Source organism: Gracilinanus agilis, chromosome 2, assembly GCF_016433145.1.
Source record: "Gracilinanus agilis isolate LMUSP501 chromosome 2, AgileGrace, whole genome shotgun sequence".
NCBI lineage: Eukaryota > Metazoa > Chordata > Mammalia > Didelphimorphia > Didelphidae > Gracilinanus > Gracilinanus agilis.
This window is the reverse complement of record NC_058131.1, coordinates 351,613,704-351,638,890: the sequence shown is the minus strand read 5'-3', so window position 1 is coordinate 351,638,890 and position 25,187 is coordinate 351,613,704. Positions and strand designations below refer to the sequence as shown.

Sequence of the window (25,187 nt, the reverse complement as noted above, 5' to 3'; positions counted from 1 at the left end):
AACTGTCAAGGGTACGCTAAAAATTTTAGCAGTACTATCTGTCTTCACTTCCCAGAGTAAAACAGAAAATAACCTATCGTTTAATTGACTAGAGATTTATCAACATTTTATGTAGAAATTAATCATTTATTTCTATAAGCTTCACCACACTTGAACATAAATTTCACCTTAGATTCATACCAAGAATAACTTGAGATTACTAGACTGTGCTGTGCATATTCTTACATGGGGGGGGGAAGGGTAGGGAGAGAAACTTCAACTTAATAGTAATGTTCCTACTTGATTAGCAGATCTAGGCTGCCAAGAGCACTTAAGCGACACGCATCAACAACTCATTAAGAACTCTAACCCTAAACTTATACTAAAAACAGTGCCAGAAATAAGTTAGCTTTCAGAGAATGGATATATTTGACTGGTAAATTGAAGCTAAGCCATAAAGCTTAAGTATTGTAAGTCAGTATATGGAATCAAAGAAACAATTATACTTCCAGAGAGTATCAAGCCTGATTCCCTGGTCCAAGATGAATACAATCTACTTCTGGTTTCCACTTTTAGAATCACTGCAGAATCTTTGGTTGGTCACTGGTGTTTGAGATAAGATCTCATGGAAGAATGCTAGTTTTAGAGAACCAATTTTAGAAAACCTTAAGACTACCTCAAATCTGGGACCTATTTTCTCTATTATGCAACATTTAGAAAGGAGTGCCACAGTAATTTGCATGATGCACTGTCAGGTAGAGTTGCTATTCTGATTAATAAGTCTTGTTTAACTATTTTCCTTTATTGTAAGAGAAGAGTCAATGAAGAGGTATATTGGGAAATAAATATATAAATAAAAATTAGCAATAAAAGTTTTTAGAGCAGTTTCTAATTGTCAAAGATGCATTTTAAGGATTTTGTTCATTCAACAAAATCATCTGAGAGCACTTCCTGTGCACTAGGTGCTGTAGGGGATACAAAGAAACATAAAAATAGATGTCTCTTCCCTCATGGAGCTGATTTTGGAGGGAGTAAAATACATGAAATAAAAGCATTCAATAGTAAACCACAATTTTAAAAGCATCCTTTGCAAGAGGACCTGGGAACCATGAAAATACAGAAAAAGAAAGTTTTCAGTAGAAACTAAAAAAGATTTTTATTTATCTAAGGACTAAAGAAATTCAGACTACCACAAACTGTCACTATATGATGTTAATGTGTTCTTTCCTATGAAGTAAATCACTACCAACATTATAACTAGTTTTCCTGCATGAAAAAGATAAAAGATTTATGAATATATTTTTATACTGTGGTTTACTAAAGAGGATGAAAGAAACTCTTTAGAGAATTACTCAGAAAATTTCCCAAAGTAGAAAAGAGAATACAAAGTCAAGAAGGAGGTAAGTAGAAAAATATGACAGGTGGAGGAGAAAAAAAGAAATTTTATACCATTAAAGCTTATGCAATGGCTTCTCTTCATAGAAAATTATTCAAGATCTTTTCAAATATGGCTGTTGGGAGACACAGGAGAATCTCAAGCACAAAATGTCTGTTTTGCTTCCATCTACCACCCTATAGAGAACAAGGCTCAAATGCTAACCATTTTTCTGGTCAGTTACTAAATAAATTAGAAAGCCTCATTCATTCAGTCCTATTATACTGAAACAGCACAGGAAGAAACTATTCAAGAGTAAGTAAACTGCACAAGAGGATAAGTGCAGCCTGGCTGAGTAGGTCATGTGAAAAGGATGAGGATTTTAGTTGGCTATAAGCTTAATACTGCAATGCAGCTGCTGAAAAAAAAATCAGTATGTTATGTTTAGTTGAAATGTTTTATTCTTTTTTTATTCTTTGCTATGAGGGATAACTGGGAGGGAGGGGTTGGAGACAAAGGGGGAAATAAATATTTGGCAATTAAAGTGATATAAAAACAAAATATACACTTTTAATTTAAATAATAAAGTCTAAATAAGGATGTTCCAGTGAATACAGTTCCAGGATAAAGAAAAGGAGTTGAGTAGAGGAAATGGGGGAAATGCATGATACTATTTTTTTTAACCTTTCCCATCTGCATTAGTATCAATTCTAAGTTAAGAAGAGTGGTAAGGGCTAAGCAACTGGGGGTAAGTGACCTGCCCAAGGTCACACAGCTTAGCAGTATCTGAGGCCAGATTTCAACCTGGATCTTCCTAACTGCAGGCCTGGTGTTCTGTCCACTATGCTGCCTAGCTGTCCCTCCATAAATTACTTCTATGCTGAAATGTTTTTGCTAGCTTATCAACTGGGATTCTATTTCCTGATACTCCAAAGGCTTGAAATTGTCCTTCATCACAAAATGATCTCTTTAGCCAAATATTTACATATGTGAACACATAGATACACACACAACAAAAAAATAACCTATCTTAAGCTTTATATAGTTCAATAATTTTCATAATTCATTTCACCAAGGCTTACCACTTATTTCAAGCTCTGCCCAGTGTGATTTCTTTCCATTGGCTGCTTCCTCTGAGGACATAATTGTGTACATCCTCCGGGGGTCAGGTGGATCGTACTTTTCTTTGGGCATGCCTGTTGAATTAAAAGAAAACAATGTGTACAGTTATATGAATATATATAATTAACGTATTAAAATATAGAAAATTATCATTGGTTTTACTTATGCTTAGGTTTACTAAAATCACACCCAAAATTTTAAACTCAAGTTAAAAAGAATAAAATTTAAATAAGCTGAAATATAGAATCTACTGAAAATATACCTGAAAATAAAAGCAATATCTTCAAGAGAAAAAGATTTGAAAGCTTTAAAATTCCTTTTTTCATATTCAGGGTTGGTGTATTAAGTGCTTTTGGAACACTAAAGATAATAAGCACTACTATACTAAGACACTAACACTTTTATTTTATTTTATTTTATTTTATTCTGTGTATTGGCTCCAAGGCAGAAGAGTGGTAAGGGCTAGGCAATGGGGATTAAGTGACCTGCCCAGGGTCACACAGCTAGGAAGTGTCTGAGGTCAGATTTTAACCTAGGACCTCCCATCTGTAGGCCTGGCTCTCAATTCACTGAGCCACCCAGATGCTCTCTACACTAAGACTTCTAGAATACCTTATATATTAGAAAGCACTGAAAAGTTTTTAGGAAGGGAATGCTATTCATTCAATGATTACTAATCCCTTTTCTCTTGATTTGGGAGAAAAAACTCAACAATGAAATAAAATGACCAAAAGGAAGGAAGGAGGAAATAACTTAAGAGAGAGAGAGGTGTGTGTATAAATATTTATAGCATCTCTGTAACACTTCTGTTCAAATACATGACTATCATTAAATAGAGAAAACTACTTTGACATAATTCGTTATTTAAGTACTACCATGCTGTGTGTTTTAGACCCCTAATATTCCCAAAATCTTGAGAGCACTTGGGGTCACAGATAAGATGCCACAGCTAAATCCCTGAATAGGCATGGAGAAAGAAAAGACAAAATAATAGCAATAAAGCTCTGAGAAGAGTGATAGAAGGGGCATCATTGCCAGTTGCTATATATCTTATCAGGAACTTTGGAAAATCCTGAAAGGGAAAGGAATATGGAAGGTCATGTGGCAACAGTAACTAGGTTTAAAATTATAGAAAATATGGGTTAGGCTACACTGACTTAAAAATTCCTTAAAAGATTCTATGATTTTGACCTGTAAATGCAATTATATTCATTGAGATCTTTAGTTAAAAATGAGTTTAAAAAGAATGTTAGACTGTCTTCTATGATATACTGTTACCATAATTAGCAAGCACAATTGATTTAAAAAAAACTTTGTCACAGGGGGCAACAGTACATCCTAAACCCCTCCCCCACCACCACACACACACAACCTTACTATCCTAATTTAGGGATTTTAATATTAAAGGGATCATACAATTTTAGAGCAATTCCACATAGAAAGATTTCGCCCAAGTAGTCTACCCAAAGGAAATTACTTATACCCATCAGAAAAAGTTTCTCCTGGTTTTATAAAATGCTTCAAGGATATGCAACTAGGAAAAATACAAGTTTTTTAAGTTTTTAAGTTAAGTTTATTAAGTTTTTAAGTTAAGTTTATTAAGGAAATATAGCAAAGTTAAAATGAGAATGTTTACTTTCATTCAAATATATAGTAACTTCCTAAATGATGCTAGCAGCCACTATGCTAAGTAAAGGGTCTGTGGGATGTGACTACAGTATCATAAAATTAATAGTAACAAAAGAAAGGATACTTAGGGATAGAAAAATAAATATTCAGAAAATATAAGTCAAGGATCACAGAAAGTTCTAAAAAATGAAATTCTTACTATATAAATTATCCTAGGGAGGAAGAAAAGAGTAAGGAAATCTAAAGAAAGCATAAACTTCACTAAAGCACTGTAGAAGTATACAATAAAATAGAAGGAAGGCATAATCTAGAATATATATTTAAAATGGCACAAATTTCTAAAACATCAGAAAAGCAAAAGCTGATAGCATGCCAAGGCAGACAGGAGCTAAAGATATCGTAAAAATCATTTTTAGCCATATTAAAAGAAAAGATGAATGAGGCATAGGCTATATTTTGTTCAAGTAAAATGACAAAAAGGAAATCTCCTAAGTTGCTACTTTCTATGACAATGAAAGTCTTCTGACTGGAAAAGTAGAGAACCATAAAGAAGATATTACAGCTTTAAAAACTCCCTAGTCAAATATTTTGAACACTTTAGCACCTATCACATTTTATTTCATATTATACCTATTTGTATACATGTCATTTCTCCTATTATAAATTCTCTCAAGAGGGGAACCTCAATTCAAATTGGTCATTTCTATATCACCCTCTCCACAAATAATATTTTGCATTTAGTAGATGCTAAAATATGTTAAACTAAAAAGAATACTTTTACTCCTCCTCCAGAATACCAATTACTTCAATAAATCCAAGCCTCTACATCCAGAAGAATTATATCCCAGGGTATTAGAGAAAGAGACTTGACCACAGAAGTTAAGAGGAATTATGAAAAATGGAATATGCATAAAAACTGGAGATGGACAGAGGTCCCAATTTTTTAAAAAAAGGAAAATATGGGCAAGTATGACATCAAATGTGCAGGAAGTTTTGGAACAGATTACAAGCACATTTGTGGCTTTTTAAGCAAAGGATATAGTTATCAAAGTCAATATGTATTTACACATACCAATGGGTCCACAATATTTGGGCTTTGTTCTATTTAAAATTATCAAGAACTTGAAGATATAGAAAAGATTTCCTACTCAATCTGTAGGGGGCAAAGCAATAAGGAATAGCTGGCATGTTGTGGGAAAATTAAAATTCCAAAATTTAGCTAGTTTAACAAATGATAAAAAAAAAAAATTATTGTATTTAGTTATAGAATATAGGCACTAGAGCTGTGATTTAATTGGTATAGAGCACTCTTGGATGAGAAACCCAAAGCTCTCTACCCATGCTACTTTGTACTTTCTCTGCAATTTATAGTCTTAACTGAGTCAACTAAGGTAACAAAAAAACTAAGCATAAGCTCATGGTCACATAGCTAATATGTATCAGAGGTAGGATTTGATCACAGGTCTTCCTGATTCCCAAACTGGCTAGTTGTCTATTCATGATTTCATGCTGTTCTTCAATATCAAAACAAAGATAAGCGCAAAGGTCTACCCTGAGTTTCAAAAAAGTCAATTGCACAAAGATGGGAAAGGGGAGAAATTGCTCGAGAGTAGTTTGTGTGAAAGATTTATTAATTGTAGGTTATCTCTAAAAAAAAAAAAGTTAATAAAATTTTAGGCTACATCAATATAACAGTGTTTAGAACAAAGATGGTAATATAGTCCCATGGTACAATATGCTGTTCAGTACTTCATTTTAAAAAGAACACTGATAAATTTAAAAATAAAAATACAGAAAGATGACCAAGATGGTGAACTGCTTAGAGACCTCCATCATGTGAAGGACTTCTTGAAGGAATGGAGGATACTTAGTTTGGACAAGAGAGAACTCAAAATAGTTCAAGGACTACCACATGCAAAAGAAATGTTTTCTTTTGTTAATTCCTGCAGGCACAACCAGGACCCATGAATCTCACATAGAAACAGATATTTCTAACAATTAAAGCTATTAAGCTGTCCATCACTAAAACACTCATGTCCTTTGACTCAGAGATACCACAGTTGGGCAAATATCTCAAAGATGTCCCAAGGAGCTATAAAATATAAAAATATTCATTGCAACTTTTTGTAGCAGCAAATATAAACAAAGTAAATGCTTCCCAACTGGAGAATGGCTAGACAAATTGCAGTAAATAAACCATACATAAATACAATTTATATATGTAATTTTACTAGAAATGATTGAGTTTAGAGAAATGTGGCATGACCTATATGAACTGACAGATTTACTCAAGCAGCTAAGAAAATCATACAGTGCCTACATAATGCAAATGAGAACAATAAAATGGATATAAGATGATTATAATGTACAAACATTGCCCTAAAGAAGAGGAAGCACCTCTCTCCTTTGGAGATAAAGGTAAGGGACACCACAGATGAAGAATATCTCAATGCTGCATATTTTGTCACAAAGGATCATTCTGCTGGTTGGTTTTAATTGTTTGACATTTACATTACAAGGAAAAATTTATGAGGAAAGTAGGAGAAACAGAAGGCATAAATAAAAATAATTTTAGAATTTTACACTAGAGCTGCCCAAAAATATAATGGGATATCTAACAATATCTAACAAAAAATAGTAAGATTGCTCATTACTAGAATGGTTAAAGGAAAAGCCATATGATCATTTGTTAAGGTTGTTGTATAGATGATTACATTTTTTGTTAGAAAGCTGACCTACTATGATCTGTTTTCGGCTTTCAGAATCTGTTATTCCAAGCTAATAATGCATAATATTTTAGATATAAAACATATACAAACACTGCTATAGTACTTCTGTCATAACATCTTTGGGGAAAAAAAAGTTTAAAATGTACAGCAAAGAAGAATTAATGGGATTGTATTAGTACTTCCTCTTGGATCCATAATTAAATTCCTCTCTAAAAAAAAACTATAGGAAATTTAGGTATATAAATGTTTAGCTCAAGATACATCTGAATCTTATTGCATAGGTAGATAAAATTTCACAGCACTTGATTTCATAGAACCACTTTACAGGAATTATTCTCTAGCATTTAAGCTGTATTTTAGAATGTCAGGGAATACTGTTTGTTTAGGCAACATGGAATGCCTGATATTTAACAATCTAAAGATTGAACATATTTAATATCTAGTTATATCAAGCACATGAAAATATTAAATGTATGACTACAAACCACTTGCAGTTTGTGCATTTGTGTGTAGATATATATTTACACACACCAACATATGTGTGATTATTTGTAGTTTATACCAACTTTGTAAAAAGGGGCTGCAGAAAGCTGAAAAACTCAAGTTATCTTTACTTGAATTAAGATTGTTTAAAATGTTTAAAGTATCTCAGAAATTCAATTCTGTAGTTTTATTCATAATAGTCTCCAATTTCATTTCCACAACCACAAGCTAATTTAAGACGATGACGATGCAAGGGGATTTGCCTATATGTGTGGAAGGGCTCTGAACCAAAATTAAAATCCAAGGTGTATTTAATCATATGAAAAATCTTGCTTAAGGACAAAAATTCAAGTGAAGGAATGTACTTACTTACTGGTCAAGTAGCCACTTTATAAACCCTCTAACCAAATACTGTACATTAAATAATTATAAATTAAATATTATTTGTATCAATTTTATCTAAGATTTTTAAACCAATTTTTTTCCCTAAGGGATATAACACCAAAATCCTCCCACTTAATTTTGCTAATACTTTGGTGATGCATATTTAAGACTTAATATAGAGTAAAGTCAATCTCAGCTCAGTTAAAGAATATGCCTATTTTAAGACAAAACATTTTCTCATTTCTTTATATTCACTAACTTCTCTTTCTTCTACAATGTATATAATTAATTCAGTTCCTGCTAGGGTTTTTGAAGGTGCTCTGCACATATGCAAAAGGAGTGACATTCAATATTTAAGGCCAAGTACAAATGGCCTCAACTCATAATTTAAATTTTTGCAAAGAGCCTGGAGGTGTCAAAGCCAACACCTGTTAAACACTGACCCGAATTACCACCAAAATATACAAATATTTGTAGGAATCTGTATTTCCACAAAATAGTTTGAAAACCACAACTATGAGGGAATTTTCAGAAGTGGACTTATAAAATTTGATATTTTACATGATTCTTATGTCTGAAATTATGTCTGATTCTTATAAGCTTAAATTAATAATCAATCATTTATCTATTAACCCAATATATACCAGGGCTTGTCCTGAGTAAACAAAGAAAAAAAATGGTTCCTGAGCTCAAGAAGCTTATATTCTATAAGGTAGCTAAATGTAGTATGTACAAAACAGATACAAAGGAGGCAAAAAGTATTTATTGGCAAGAAAAACACTAGTAATTGGGTGGTATAGGAGCTGAGTTTTGAAGGAAACCAGGGATTATTGGAGGTGAAAGTGAGGAGTGAATGCATTCTAGGCATGGGGAAGAGGCATAAAGATGAAAGATGCAGTGTTCCATATGAATAACAATAAGAAGGTAAGTTTTGCTGAACCACAGTGCATCAAGGATGTATAATGCATAATAAGGCTGGAAAAGTAACTTAGAATCAAGCTATTAAAAGCTTTGAATGACCAAAAATGAGGAATCTAAATTTAACTTTAGAAATAAAAAGCATTTAGTAGAGAATGAGTGGGGAATGACATAATTAGACCAGGAAAATATCTTTAGCACCTATATGGAAAATGGATTAGAATGAGAATAGACTTGAGGTTGGGAGACCATTTAGAAGACTACTGCAATATTCCAGGTAAGAGGTGATGAGAGTCTGAACAAGGACAGTAGCTGTAAGTAAAGAAGTGGATGGATATGAGAGATGTATAAATGTAAAGATCTGGCAACTGACTGGATAAGTTAGGTAGGAGAAAGGAATCAAGAATGACATCAAGGTTATGAACATTGATACTTGAGAAGCATGGTGGGGATTCAATGGAAAAAGGAAAGTATGGAAGAGGCATGGGCTTAGGGGTAAAATTATGAGCTCTATTTCGGACATGTTAAATCTGATATGTCTGTGGTATGTATATCCAATTCAAAATGTGGTAACATAGAACTGATGCTCAGGAGAGATAAGAAAGAACATATAAATGAGTTATGTCTGCACTGAGATAATCAAACCCATGAGGTTACCAAATTAGTGAATGAGTGTAGAGAAAGAAGAGCCCAAGACAGAATCTTAGCATAAAATTAAACCATGGTTTGCAGCTAAACTATGGATAATAGATAGTGTAGCAAAAGAGCCTAGGGAGGAGATCAGACATAGAAGGAAAATAATCAAGAGAGCAATGTCAAGAGAGTATACAGAAAGAGAGGATTGTATACAGAGGTGAAAAAAGTAAAGGATTTTTAAAAGGTCATTAGATTTAGCAGTTGAGATCATTAGTATCTTTTAGGAGAGCAGATTCTTCTGAGTAATGAGGCTATAAAAGCTAGACTGCAAAGGGCTGAGAAATGAGAAACCAAGAAGTAGAGATTAAAAAGTATACACAATTTTTTCTTACTCTGAAGGGGAAGAGCGTCTAAAAGGACCAAGTAAGGGTCTGTGGGAAATAGGGAAGGAATCATTTGGGAGGGGAAATGTAGAGCTAGGAGTAACCTTAGTAACAGCAGCCACCTCTTCAAAGACTAAAAGTAAAAGAGGAAAGAACAGGGCACAGATCAAAAGGTATCAAGTGCTTCAATCTTACAAAATAAGAAAAAAATTCATTAAATTTAAAGGCATGAATAGAAACTGGTTTCTTAAGAGGCCTATAGTAAGAAGAAACTAAAATTATAAGCAGTTCATAATATAAAATACTAACATGCATTCTTTTCTCATATATTGCTATTTAACATAAATTCAAAATGACTTTGTATTCTTTGTCTCAAGTAAACTCACTATTTGAAAAATAAGTCATGTAAATAATGATTTGACACCTAATTTTCAATCTGGAAAGATTCTATCATCTTGAATGGCAAACAGAATTAGGATATTAACTGTAAAAAGTACAGTTTAAAAAAACACTATCCCTTAAAAGTATTTTTTTTAAATGTTGAAACTCAAGTGCTGATCTAGATCAAGAACTGAGAAATTTGGAAGTTTGTGTGAGAGAAAAAACAGTACATTTTATAGATCTGTAAGTTAGTAAAGGAGGTAAATTTGAGACACTCGGACTTTTACAGCTGTCTTCTGTTCCAAATAAAGTTCTAGCAAGAGATTCAGGAACAAAATCCAAATCCTCATTCTGAAGAACTCAAGAGTATAGGAGTCCACACTGTTTAGGAGATACTAAGACTATTTCTGCTACTGGAATGAACCTGAAAACTCAAAGCATTCCTATTTTTCAGCTAACCACCATCTCTCTAGTCACCTAAGTTCAAAGCCTAAGTGTAATCCTCAATCCCTACTCTCACTCCTCTTCCTTCCTCGCCAATCATTGCTAAGTCCTGTTTTTCTGCCTCAATAACTTTTGTGCATACCACTTTCTTTCTTCTGGTGGGGACACCTTCCTGTGCAGGCCTTCACAGCTAGACTACTAAAATAGCTTGTTGGTTACTCTCTGCCACTTCTCCCCTCATTTCAGTCCATCCTTCACTCAGCTGTCAAATTAATCTCCCTAAGGTACACCTCATTTTCCTTCAAACATTATATACTCTAGTGGCTCCCTGTCACACCCAGGTGTTCAAAGTCCTTCTCAACTTGGCCTCCCTTCTATCTTTATACTCTTCTTACAACTTATTTCTTTCCCCAAATTATACAATCCTTTGATATTGGTCTATTTACTGTTCCTCCCACCTGACATTCTATTTCTTAACTCTGGGCATATTCACTGGCTGTCCCTCTTCATCTCCTCTTTTTGGCTTTCCTGAAATCCCAGCTAAAACTCCACCTCTACAAGAAGTTTTCCCAATTCCCTCCTAATGTTAGTCCTGGCTCTCTGGATTATCTCCAATTTATCTTGCATATTATCTTGTTTTTGTACAAAGTAATTTATATGCTATCTCCTCCATTAGGCTGTAAAGTTCTCTGAGAGTAGGGACTGTCTTTTGCCTTTGTTTCCCCAGCACTTACTCCAGGACCTGGCACATAGGAGAAGCTTAATAAGTAATTATTAACAAATCATTTTTAAAAAGAGACAATTTCAGAAGGATATTTAGATAAAGCAGTTGTGAACTACCATGTTTAATTGAATTCTATCCCCTCTCAAGCAAGTTGCTTATAATAAAAACTCACTATTTCACATGCTTTTTCTGTTCTTTGTAATTAGTATTTGTTTGTCAATTTCATAAGAATCAAAAGGAAAACATTTTAAAATAACATACTTGCCTAAAGCCATTTATTTTTTCTTGCATTTCAGCAACAGTTCTTTCTTAAATGCATCCTTCTGTATTTGTCCAATATTTGCCAATAAGCAAAAATATAAAGGGATGAAAATAAGACCCTTTCCTCAAGGATCTATGATTTCATCAGTATGGTCACTTACTCATATCATCTCATAACTTAATTGATTGAGTCTTTTAGAGTTTCCATAGCCAAAAAACAAACAAACGACAACAACAAAAAACCCACCTTGCAGTCAAGCTGGGGATGATTCTCTTATTGGTGCTAGGCTAACAAACACAGACTAGATACATATAGAGTTTCTAGATTGGTAGAACCTTGCCAGAGTTTGCACTCTACTAGCACTGTCTTCAAGAATCTTCAGGTAACCAGCGGAAATACGCATCAGCCATGGTGGGGGGGGGAGGACCTTGGAGGGTGAAGGGGAAAGTAAGAGCATGAATTATGTAACCATGTTAACTTTTCTAAAAAATAAATATTAATAAATGTTTAAAAACAAACAAACAAAAAAGAATCTTCAGGGTCTATTAGGAATATATTCCCCAAAAGATCAAACACAAAAAAGGAGGTATACAAATACTCAAGAGTAGCACGTTTTGTAGTATCAAAGACCTAGAAATAAGCAGATGCCCCTCAACTAAAAATGGCTAACAGTATGGTGCATGGATGGAATTATTATTCTATTATGATAAAAAAAGAATAATAAGAATTCGGGAGCATGGGAAGACTTATATGAATGGATACAGAATAAAAAGAATTTAGAAAAATAATAACATGACTACAAAACCATTAATAATAGTTAAAAGAAATTGAATGCTATTTAATTATAATGACTCAAGCTTGCCCTGAGAAATGAGAAAATGAACTTCTTTCCATTCTTTGCAGAGGTAAGGGAGTATGGTTGTGGAATGTTGTTTAAAATGTAATTTTCAATTAATATTTTGATGCTTTGCTGAGCTAATTTTTTCTCCTCTTTGTTTAAAAGTATGACTTACAAGGTAAGGTAGTGGAAAGGGATTTATTAGAAAATGAAGATATAAAAAAATTAAAAGATACCTAAAAAAGGTTTTAAAGGGGAAAAAATGAACTGCTTTTGTAGGGGGGTATCCAAATTATTTATATATATATGGTGTCAAAAGACTTTTTAGTGGAGATTTCTTATAAAATATAAATAATATTTCCCATCTAAATTGCCTTAAGGCTTAACAAAGAACTTTTCTTAGACTATCCCTTTGAAAGGTAGGCAGTTTAAATATAATTATTCTTCACTTTATAGACAGTTAAATGAAGGCTCAGAAAAATTAACTGACTTCTCATGAAGACAAGTGACAAAGTTAAGATTCAAATCCAGATCTTCTGCTCCAAATTACTGTTCTTAACATTTTTCAGGAGGGAAAATTAATAAGACACCCCCCCCCCCAAGATAATCATTTTTATCTGGTAAAGCAAGTCAATGGATTTTGTAATCATAGGCAATGGAAGGGACACAAATACCATTCCAACATTCAGGAGGTATGTATCCTAGTAGGAGAGATGAGACATGCAAAACACAGAAAGAGAACTGTCACAAATAGTTTAAAGCTCTTTTTTTCTGGTTTTGCAAAGGTCAGGGACTATGCGTATAGAACACTGAATTTATTCTCAGACTCGATGTGTTGTATGCTTTTGCTGAACAAGTTTTTCCCACTTTCTTTTTTGTTCTGTGTTAAAAGGGGTGGCTTGCTGGAGAAGGATATATTTGGAAATGAATACAATGTAAAAAACAAAAAGCATTAATTAAAAAAACTTTAAAAAAAAGAAATAAGAGGTTGGAAAAAAGCTACATTTGAGGCAATGGGAGCTCAACAAGCATTTATTAAATACTGTGCAAAGCACTGAAGTTACAAGGAAAAATTGAAGTCACTGACCTTGAAGAGTTAACATAATAGAAAGGGCAATATGTATATGTCAATCAATCAGTAAACATTATGCCAGGTGTTGGGTATTCAAAAAAGGAAAAAGGTAATCACTGCTCACAAGAAGCTCACAACATAATGAGTGAAAACATGTAAACGAATGTATACAAACAAGCTAAATACAGGATAAATAGGAAATACTAAAGAGAAGGCACTAGAATGAAGAGTTTAGAAAGGTTTGCTGTAAAAGATGGAATTTTAGTTGGGAGTTAAGGAGTTGAAGTTGAAGAAGGAGAACATTCCAGGCCTGAGGAAAAGTCAGAATAAATGCCTAGAGTCCAGAGATGAATGTCTTGTTCATGGAAGTTAGGAGGCCAGTGTCACTAGGATCAAAGAGCACATATTGAGAGTAAAGTGTAAGAAGTCTGGAAAGGCAGGTGGGGGCTAGGTTATGAAGGGATGTGAATGCCAAACGGAGATTATCTTTAATATGAGAGGTGATAGGTGATATATTGGGGGGGAGGGGAGGGAGAGGGTTAATATGGTCAGACTTGTATTTAAGAAGATTTAAGAAAATCACTTTAGTGGCTAGGTGAAGGATGGATTGGAGTGGAGATACATCAGGCAGACATATTCACCAGCAGTGCAATAGTGCAATAGAGGGGATAAAGGCTTGCACTAAAGTGATAGATCTAGTGATCTAAAGTGATCTAGTGATCAGAGTGTCAGAGGAGAAATGAGACAGTATTCAAGAGATGTTGCAAAGGTTAAATGGTAGCATATTGGATATGGAAGTGAGAGATGAGGGATTGAAGATGATTCCTAGGTTGTAAGTTGGAGGTAGATTTGAGAATCATCTATGAATCTCAAACATGTTGATGGAGGAAGAAGAGAAGATGGTCCCAGAACAGAAACCAGCAGGTCATAAACAGCATGATATAAATGAAGATCCAGAGCAAAAGAGACTGAGAAGGAATAGTCTGATAAGAAGACCAGGAGAGAGTGATGCCCCCAAAATCTAGAGAAAAAATATATTAAAGAGATCAACAGTGTCAAAGGCTGCAGAGAGTTCATATTCACAGAGAATGAGGATCAAGAAAAAGTCACTGGATTTGGCAACTAAGGGGATCATTGGTAACTTTAGAGAAAACAGTTTAGAGAAAGAGAAAGAAAGGATGATGCAGCTGGAAGTCAGATGTTATGGGGCTGAAAAGAGAAGAGGAAAGAAAGTGGAAGCACTTATTGTAGAAAACCTTTTACAGTAGTTTAGCTACAAAAAGTAGAAAAGATATAGGATAATAGGGGGAGAGATCAAGTGAGGATTTTTTCAGATAGAGACACACAGGAAATGTTTGTAAGCAATAGGAATGAACCATGAGAGAGAAAGAGACTGAAAATAAGTGATAAAATGAGGGCAACAGGTGAGAAGGCAAAATGGAATGATGTCGTGTGAGCAGGAATAGAGATTAGTCTTGGTAAAGAGTAAGGCCACCTCATCATGAGACAGGAGTGAAGGAGGAGATAGTGGTCAAAAGCACAAGAGTGATGAGACAGAGGAGAAGATGGAGTTTATGGAAAATGGCATCAATATTTTCTGAAAAATATAAGGCAAGGTTCTCAGATGAGAGTGGGAGGAGGGGGAACCATAGGAGATTTGAAGAGGGATGAAAAGGTTTGAAAAAGAGCTGATATGTAGAGTGATATAGTGGATTGATAAAGAAAAGTATATAAGAATTGCCTAGCAGTAGTGAAGGACCAACGAAACGACTTGAGCTTATATAACATAAATTTATAGTTTACTGTATTTGTAATAAGTGTATATTCGCATATACAAGATAAGTACAAAGTTGAGGCAGAATAATATTAAAGGGGTAAGCATTAGTGGCTGTGAAAAGGGATGAGGAAAAGTCTTCTGCAGAAAATGGTACTTAAGTTGAGTGAGTCTTAAAGAAAGCCAGAAATGCTTCTCAGCATTTCTGTCTCCTCACAACCTAGCTCTTGAGAATCTGGCCAAATTGCCCTTCTTCCTGCTCCGCACAGTGTTTCCCCCTCTGTGACACTACATAGGGTCTTTTCCATGCCCTCTGCTTCTGGGAATCCTTTAAATAAAGCTTAGCTATACCCAGACTTTCTGTTAGGCCTTTTCTGATCCCTCCCAGCAGCTACTATCTCTCCCTGATATTACCTTGCATTTATTCTACTTAAATTTAAACATATAACTGTTGTGTTTCCAGATAGAATATAAACTCTTTCAGGCAGGAATTGTCTCATTTTTGTTTCTGTATCCTACACATAGCAGTGTCTGGTATATAGTAGGTGATTAATAAATGTTTGTTGAGATTTCCACAACACCTGGCTTAAGCCAAAACATAGCATGTAAACCTCTTAACCAAATTGTTTGGAGAATTATTTTCATATCTGACTTGAGACTCCAGGCTCTATAGATATTCCTTAGACTAAATGCTAAGAAATTGAGAACATCTTGTCTTATTTCTGGCAAGATTAAAGAATTTCTTTTATAACATAAGTTCACTGGAATTTAATTAGTAGAATCCTTCCTGCCAATGTTTTCCTAAACTTAACATATTTTTTCTTTTAAAAGGACAAGGTCACTTCAAATTTCCTTTTTATTTAAATTGACTTCATTCTGGTATTTCAAAGACCTAAACTTATCCAGGTTCTCCAAACCACTTCTTTCTAGAATTTTTAGAGAATTGTTTTCTCTAAAATTCCCTTCCCTTTGTTGAAGATAACAATACACATTTAAATCTGTATTGTTTAAAGTTATTTCTATTTTTATGGCTCTCTGAAATGATGATGTCTGAATCCACCCACAATTCTCCTCCAAAATCTTTGAGAAAGCATTATAATGAAGATTTTGCAACCATTTTACCAACTTATTAGTTACTAATGTAAAATTATCTATTAGAATTATAAAGGCCACTCCCAAACTAACCATAACAAAATTCAACAGATATATAATGTTGAGTCTTAACCTCAAATAAAAGTAAAGTCCAATACAAAGTTCTATATAAATGATGAAGTTCATTAAGTAAAATACTATAAATAAAAATGCTGAAGATATAGAGGTTAATTTCTGGTGAAAGTTGATGCTCTTCATTCCCAAAAACAGGGTGAGGAAATCAAATGTAGAAATAAACAGTTATTAAGTACCTTTGTGCCAAGGACTGTGCTAGGAGTTGGAGATACAAGTACAAAGAGAATGAAACAAATATCTACTTGTAAGAAACTCATAAACTGTTGACTGATAAAAATGACTTGTACCATTTTAGATCAAGACCTTGAATTTCACTAGTGTAAGGGAACTTGAGGAATATGTCTACTAATGCAGATCAAGAACTGTTCTGCAACTTAAAAGTCTTAAAGTTACCTGGGGGCACTGAGAGATTAAGTGATTTGCCCAGGGCCAGACTGTATGTATCAGAGGTGGGACTTGAACCAGGTCTTCCTGACTCCAAGGCTGGTCCTCTATCCACTAGACATGCTAATCTGAAATGCATAAAAACATCAAATATGGAAAATAGGTTGGGTTCCTAACATCACAGTTATGGATTTTGGATATTATGGAATAAAATTAAAGCCAAGCAAGAAATAAGACACTTTGCATTATTCACTCTGGTAAATTGTAAATACTATGTTCCTGCAAGTTTCCCAAATTTTCTTTATCCTACTTTGCTTCTTTTATAATCTTCATTCCCTAGATACCATTCTCTAGATATCCAAAATACTGAATCATTTCTATCTACATGATTTCGTAGTTGTCTGGTACAACAGATCAAGTGAATAACAAAATTGGCAATCACAATTATTTCAACAAGCATTTATTAAGCACCTGTACCAGAAACTGTACATATTATTTCATATCTTCTAAAATAACAGAAATATTGCCTTCTACCATCTATAAACTCCCATTTATGAATCACATAAGCTCCTTGAGGGCAGGGATCTGTTTTTGCTTTGTGTCTTTGAATTCTTGAAACCTATCCAATTCAGCACATAGGAGGCATCTAAAAACCCATCAATTAACTAACTGATTTATGGAACTGGTTAGAAAGTTCCACTGGTTGTCAGTTATCCTTGCTACATGAATTGGTCACTACCAGTGGATCTGGATATGCTCCATTTCTGGATCACTCATCTCCACTCTTAGCTCCCTTCAAACCGCAGCTCAGGTGCTACCTCCTATATATTACTTTTCCCGAAACTCCCTATCTTTAGAGAGAGAAAGAAAGCGTCTGTGCATGTATGCATGTGCGCATATGTTACATTCCTCCAAGGCAGGAACTATCCTGTTTTGGTCCTCAGATATCTCAGTATATGGTACAATGCCTTGCACACATTAGGCACTAGGTATTTTTGAATGAGGAAGTAGATCTAGGAAAATGAAATTTAATAAAGGCAGCTAGGTAGTGCAATGGATCTGTGGTCAGGAATACCCCAGTTCAAATCCAGCCTAGACACCTACTAGCTATGTGTCACTAGGCAAGTCACCTAGTGACTTTAACCTCTTCATCAGTCTATCTAATGGTTCAAATGGGGATAATAAGAGCATCTACCTCCCAGGATATATCTTGAGGATCAAATAAGATAGTTGTAAAGCACTAAGTACAAGGCCTGGCACACAATAGGTGATTAATACATGTACATTTCCTTCCCCTTTCCCATTTAATAGGGATAAATTTATAATTCTACAGGCTAATCTTTTCAAAAAAATCAACTGAGTAGACCAATTATCATGAACAAAGTGCACACAAGACAATGTTATTTATATATAAAATTTGGGCACTTTCTTAGACTGTAATCTAAATGCTATTTGGGGAGAGGTAAAATTTGGCCAATATAAGGAAAAAAGTTCTTAAATATTAGCATAATCTAGGACGATGGGTTGTTTCATCCTTGGAATTCTTTAACTGGAAATTATATTACTGTTTAATGGGGGGAACTTGCAGAAGGGAACAATATATGAGTACAAGTTGATTAGGTAGCATCTGATGCCCCTTTCAAACAGATTCTGTGAAGTGTGGGTTCAGCCTGAAGAAGAGATAATAGAAAATACATGATCACTGCCTTTCAATAACTGAGAAGCTATAAGGTGAACTATATACAGGCTATCCCAAAAGTCTCAGAGCATTTTTAAGTTATTAAAGTTCTAATCTGCACTAAGACTTTTTGGACATCCTAAGAATAACTAATAAAAATCATTTTAGTAATAACTGTAAATCATAAACCAGACTGGTATGAATTAAAGAAGACTGGATTAGTTAGAAAATGAGTACAAACTCCAATCTTGCTTACTTCCTACATAAATAAGCTGATGACCAGAAATTACTGGTTATATGATCTCTTAAAAGTTGCTTCCAGCTTTAAACTATATGATCATTCATATTGCTAGGAGAAATAACTTAGTGTGGTGATTAGAGAGCTGGTATCAAAATTGGGAAAACAGAGGTTCAAAATACTACTTCTAATATATCCTTGAAAGTCACAATCCCTTACTGATCTTCACTGGTAAAAGAAGTCTTCCTCCTGGTACCAGTGTCAAACTCAAGTAAGAAAGGGATGTCCGAAAGTAGCATACATAAAAAACAGCAACTTAACACTATGTTATATTGTACTTTGTATTTTTATTTTGTTAAACATTTCCCAATTACATTTTAATCTGGTTCAAGCAACCTAGCCCACCAAGTCTGACACACCTTTCTCATAGAGGACTCCAGCTATCAATAGAACTAAATGACTTTTAAAGTCTCTTGTTAGGAGGAAAATAATGATAAAATTTATTTTTATCTAACACTCCCAATTTTGTATCTTGCTAAGCAAGGCATTTCTACTTTTATTTAAGTCATTGATAAATATAAGAACAGGACCAGAGAAAGAATACTTTGGATATTACTAATAGATACTTTCTTCACCTGTGGTGATGAATAGTTTTTGAATACTGTTACTTAAGTCAATTATGAAACTACTTAACTGGACCATATAATGAAAACTGGAAGTCTCCATCATCCACAGTCACATTCTTCAACTGTTATATGTATTTACACATGGTTTTTTCAAATGATGCACATTTGTGGAGGGCAGAAAATTGTCATTTGCACATGCAATACTAAATAAAAATAGCATTTAAACTGATTTTTTCAGAAATCCAACTTCTCCCATGCTACTGTCCCCTACTGAAAAGAGTCCATTATTAAATCAACTCATGAACCATTAAGAATGGTACACATCTGTAACATTGGAATTAATATTGAAGAAGCTTAGCATTCACTTAAATATGCAAACCAGTTTGTATAGCAGAAGACCCCTGACTACCACAAATTACTTAGGAACGGTCTTCCTCCATAGGTGAGGATCTTTTTTTTGGTTATTTTTAAAATCACATAGATTTTAATAAAATGTCGAGTGACATAAAATAGCCAAGATCCTATGTCAAATATTTCTAAATCACTAACCATCAAGCCACTGGCAGGAAAATCATATTAACCTTTTCTCTGAGAGAAAAAATGAATATGGCATGAACAAAAAATTAGAAAAAAGTTCCAATGACAAAAAAAAAAAAATCATGCTATAGATCCCAAGGAAACAAGAGTTGCAACTGTTTTGAATCACAAATTCCATTTTTTAATATTCAATCTGTATTATTGAATTTACATTTAATCTAAGAATCATGAGAGCAAATTATAAGTATTAAAAAACTATTTATGCACCAATCACAATACTTCCAAGAGATAGGACTTCATCAGTGTGGCAGTGCAGATGGTCCTTCAGCCTACTTAGACTAAAATCTACACACCACAGTGTATGCTTTTTGTTTGTTGCTATAGTCAAAAAAATGATCCACTGGTTAATGTTAACCTTCTGTTAATAAGCCTTTTCACATTTAGCTAGTATAATTCTTGGATGACAGAGACACAGCTCATCACCAGGACTGTATTTTAAGCCTTCATAACTTAATAGGGCCTGCTACAGCTTATGTTTGAGAACCCAGGGTCATAAATCCATGCCAAGATAAAAAAAAGCATAGTAGGACTTCAGTTTCAATTTTCCATGTAAAAGGCAGACTTGCCTATTTTAGGTTTCTTAACAATCCAAATGTAATGTATAATTGATATTGCCTTCTCAAGGGGTAAGGGAGGGGGTAGAGGCTGATTAGGATTTGGAACTCAAAAAATGTTTTAAATGTTTTTAAAATTACACATAATTGAGAAATATTTAATGAAACAAAGTATTTTTTTTTAAATAACTCATATGAACATTTCAATCCAACCAATATTTATGTGCCTAGTATGTGTAAAGCACCAAGACAAGTGCTAGAGGTACAAAGAAAAAGGCCATGAAATCAAGGAGCTTATATTCTCCTAAAATGTTACTGGTTCATTTAAAAAAAAAAGACAACCAGCCCCACCCAAAGTTTGAGAAAAATTGGGGGTTATTTGAATGTATGGTTCCAATTTCAGTTGCACGGGAATTAAATATATTGCTTTCCTATGACTCAAAGCTGTTTTAAAAGTTCCGTTTAATGTTTTGTTCTAGCTAAACTTTCCCCAAGAATGATGCCATTTCATTTAATTTTAAATAATTCTTTAATTTTACACATTTGGACAGAGCTGTTAGTTATGTCTAACATTGGTGTAAAAAGACATCTGCAGATTTCCTAATAATGCTAATATCTAACAATGACATAGCTAGTTTTAAATACTAAGCAGCATCTTTTTAAGAAATGTCACTAACTTACCAAGAAAATTAAAATGGTGAGCTACAGGTGGAATAATTCAAAACTACGGAAACTAAAATTGAAGCCATCAATATATAACTCACCCTAAGTCTCTTATGCTCAAATGATATTTCTACCTTTGGATCACATATATAAATATTAACAGCAACTTGCATTTATATAGTGTTTTAAGGTTTACAAAGTACTTTCCCTACAATTCTGTGAGGTAGTGGATACAAATATCATCTCCATTTTTCAGATGATGAAACTGGAGCCCAGAAAGATGAAACAACTTGTCCATAGATAAACATGTAATTAAGTGATGGAGATGGATTCAAAATCAGAGCTCACTACTCCAAGTACAATGGATTCAATCTTTCTAGTTATCACACTGCCTCCTTATAATCACTAGACTTTCTGTAATCAATTTGTTAAAGTCATTTGAATATACCCTACTATACCCCAAAGCACATGGATTATGAATTTAAATTACCATATATGAGGATTTAAAATCTTAAAGATTTTAAAGTTAAGTCAGTCAACAAATCTATTGAGTATCTACTATGTACTAGGTATTGGACTAAGCCCTGGGGATATAGAAAGAAGAAAAACAAATAGTCCCTGATTTCAAAGAGTTAGTTTCTTTTTTTCCTTTTGGTTTCACAGATGGAGTATTTTTTTTCCAAACAGATCTTATGGATCTGTGATCACATTCATGTTGGCAAACCTCTTAATGGCAGATTCAAATCAATCAGTCCTCTTTATCCTATGCAACTTATATCCAGGTCTTTCCATAAATCATTCCTGGGGTAGGTGAAGAAAAGAGATGGTATACAACAAATTCAGTGGCGGCTTCCTCTCCAGGTCTTTTAACATTATGTGAGTACTTACATAGCTTTATTCTTCAGTCTCACTAAGTGACTAGACTACTTCCTTTTACTATCATAGAAATCTTTCAAAAGTTCTTTTGAGAAAGAGATTAAAAGAAATGTGTCAGTAATAATGACTTTTCATGTAAACTAGAGATCTGGAGCTATGATTGGAGCTCTGTGACAACTAAGCATTACTCACAAGAAAACTTTAAAATATACTCACCCAGAAATACCAAAATTATTGCCATTTAGTCTGGTGATAGATGGCTTCTAGTAAAATGTTTTGTTTTTTTCCAGTGTTGTGTAGAAGATACATGTATCCATAAACTTGCAAGTTCATAAATAAGGATACATGCATTCATAAAACTCAATGTATCAACAGTAATATAATTTTATGCATCTACAAACTATATATAACAGGAAAGGAGTTCTTCTAAAGTAGTAAATGGTTTCAGATTTTTCCATTTAACAAAATCTTACTTTAGAGTTGGAACTTTTCCTAGCCAATTTTGCCTGATCAACTCAATTATGTCTGGAAAAAAACTTATGAAATTTGTAGTAGTAATATAGAGGATAGGAAGAAAATGTATTTTTGAGTTCTAAGCAGATACAAGTCTAATAAAGCTTAATCCACATTTTGAATTACTACCAAAACCAATTTATGAGAAACAAATGGTCTTGTTCCTATATAATTACACCTCTAAGCAAAATACAGAATTACCCAGTTGATTTACCTACCTTATCCACCAGACTCAGTGGTTCTGAAAGACTTTTGGCCATTTTCAGACAATAACTCAACCCTCAAAGTTGGAAAAGATACTGAACTTAGAGTCAAAAGACCTGGGTTCTAGTCCAAGTTCTGATATTAATTAATGTGACTTTAGGTGAATTACAACTTCTTTGAGGGAATTAGAATATATGCTCATAGGTACCTTACCTTCAAGCTCTTAAAAAAACAAACCAACCAACTTTATAATTATAACTCGACTAAGAATTGCTATCACTTGAATATATTTAGAAATAGACTCAAAAGAGATATTCTAAAAATGTTTTAAGCATCAGAATCATCACTAAATGTAGAACATTCCAAAATACCCTGTAAGAGGAAGTTTCATTTCTATATTACAAGTTCTATTATTTTTGGCTTTTTAAAAAGTTGTTTCAAAACATAGTCATATTTCATATTTCTATTTCTTATTTCTAAACAATTACTTTTATTCCTCTTTCAAATTAAGTTTCAAGAATCCAAAGAGAAAAACCACTTTTATTGGGTCTATACAACCAAGTAGAAAGTAAATAACACTGACATAAATTTAGACATATTCATGTAACACATGATTTATTTCTCATTGCAAATCTCAGAATGTCAGGATGACCATTAGAAATAAACTTAATTCTCTTGAATTAGTTTTGATAAGTCAAATCTTGATTCTATGTCCAATTCCAAAAAAGGGGGGAAATCGATTCAAACTGGCATAATAATAGGTAGCCATTAAAAAAAATTCTTGTACTACTAGAGACATATTACCAGAGCGCACAGAAATAGAAACCAGGAGGCCATGAGTTAAAATTACACCTGAGATACTTATTAGCTGTGTGATCTTGGCAAGGAGTTTAATGCTGCTGCCTCCATTTCCTTATCTGCAAAACAGAGATAATAGCACTTACCTCTTGCAAAGTTGTTGTGGAAAAAGTAAAATGAAAACTTAAGTACTTTGCAAACCACATAACACTAAATGTTTTAACTGTTATTATTAATTACACAAAACTCATATTGAAAAGCCTGAATTAGAAAATTGATCTTGTATTCAGAAGCTCTAGGTCTACCACTAACTCTTTAGGTGATCCTGAGTAGGCTACATGAGTACTCAAACAAGCAAAACGAGAGAGGTTGGACTATGGGATCTTCCAGCTCTAACATGTTAATATACTCTATAAAACTCTTCCATTCCATTTAATAGCTAAAAACAATCTGCTCCCATGAATCACTGGATACAAGACTAATATAAAATATGCACACACCCATCTGTATGTGAAGTCAAAGAGAATACAATTCTCTCCCCTGAAAATCAGTTACACAAGCTATCCAAAAAGTAGTAATTACGTCCTTGTTACAAACCTAATATATTGCCCAGTTTCGCCTACTAACTGAATACAAAATTACTCACTCAGATATTTAGAAAAACATCTCGAGCAGCAGACAAGTTCTTGGAATTACACCAAAGAAAGGAATTGGAAACAAATCCTCTACAGTGGATTCCTTGCATATGTAAGCCTCATAGTCTCAGCCACTTACCTGCTAGTCATCCCAAGTCCCACCCACCTTCCTTGGGTTTCCCGGTGCTTTGTGTCAATCAAAGCCCTAACTCTCTTTCCCGTCGGTTTCAGGCTTAGCCTCTGACTGCTAGCTGCCGTGGTGGCTTTTTTAGTGCCAACTAGGCCTCAGCATCCCGACCTGCAGCGGCAGCAACAGCAGTTGCAGATTCTTATCAAAACAACCGACAGCTCTGCTCTAACAAGCAGCTATGTGGTGGTGGGATTTTTTCCACTTTCACGGGACAAAAAAAAAAAAAGTTGTGGTTTTGTTGTTGTTAAAGTGTTGGTGCTTCCGTGCTTATTGGGGGGAGGGGGGAAGGGTGATGAATGAAAGGAAAAGGAGCGCGAGGCAGAGAGGGCGCAGAGGAGAAGGAAGAGGTGGTGGTGGTGGTGGCAGCAGCGGCGACGGCGGGGGCAGCGGCGACATCACGGGTCCCCAGCCCCAGAAGGGCGGGGGAGGCCCTGTGTGCGCCCCTCGGCACTGGGCGGGTCAAGGATGGGAAGTTTCTGGGGAAGACAACTTCTCCAGGGCGAACGACTGCTCCTGGAGAGGGGGTGTCTGGGGAGGGCTAGGAAAAGGACCCTTGGTGCCCGGGAGCTCCGCGAGGGGGGTCCAGCCCAGACCGCCCCCACCCCCCTCCGGCCTTTCCTCAGCCTCGGCCCCTTCCCCGCCCGGGCTAGGCTGAGGGATCCTGGTCCCGTGCGCTTACCTCTCGGGGTTCGCCTCCTTCCTCCGCCTCCTCCTCCCAGTGAGTGCAGCGGGGTCTGACCTGTGGAACCACCATACCAGTCCCCCCAGCTGCCGCTGCGCCGCCGCCGCTGCCGCCGTCGCCGCTCCCGCCTCAGCCGCCGCCGCCTCAGCCTCAGCCTCCCGCTGCTCTTTGTTCCCTCCAAGGGCCCCG

General features: G+C 34.8%; 1 protein-coding gene across 1 annotated transcript in view; it reads right to left on the bottom strand.

Annotated features, from left to right (window-relative positions):
• Positions 1-25,135, bottom strand: part of CNOT6 (CCR4-NOT transcription complex subunit 6) — a 43,150-nt gene extending 18,015 nt beyond the window's left edge. The window contains exons 1-2 of the mRNA XM_044661606.1: positions 24,996-25,135; positions 2,437-2,550 (exon numbers count right to left, since the gene is read on the bottom strand). Of these exons, the coding sequence (XP_044517541.1) occupies positions 2,437-2,548 (112 nt within the window). The 5' untranslated portion in view covers positions 2,549-2,550; positions 24,996-25,135. The remainder of the gene's footprint in view (positions 1-2,436; positions 2,551-24,995) is intronic.
• Positions 25,136-25,187: the final 52 nt, after the last annotated feature.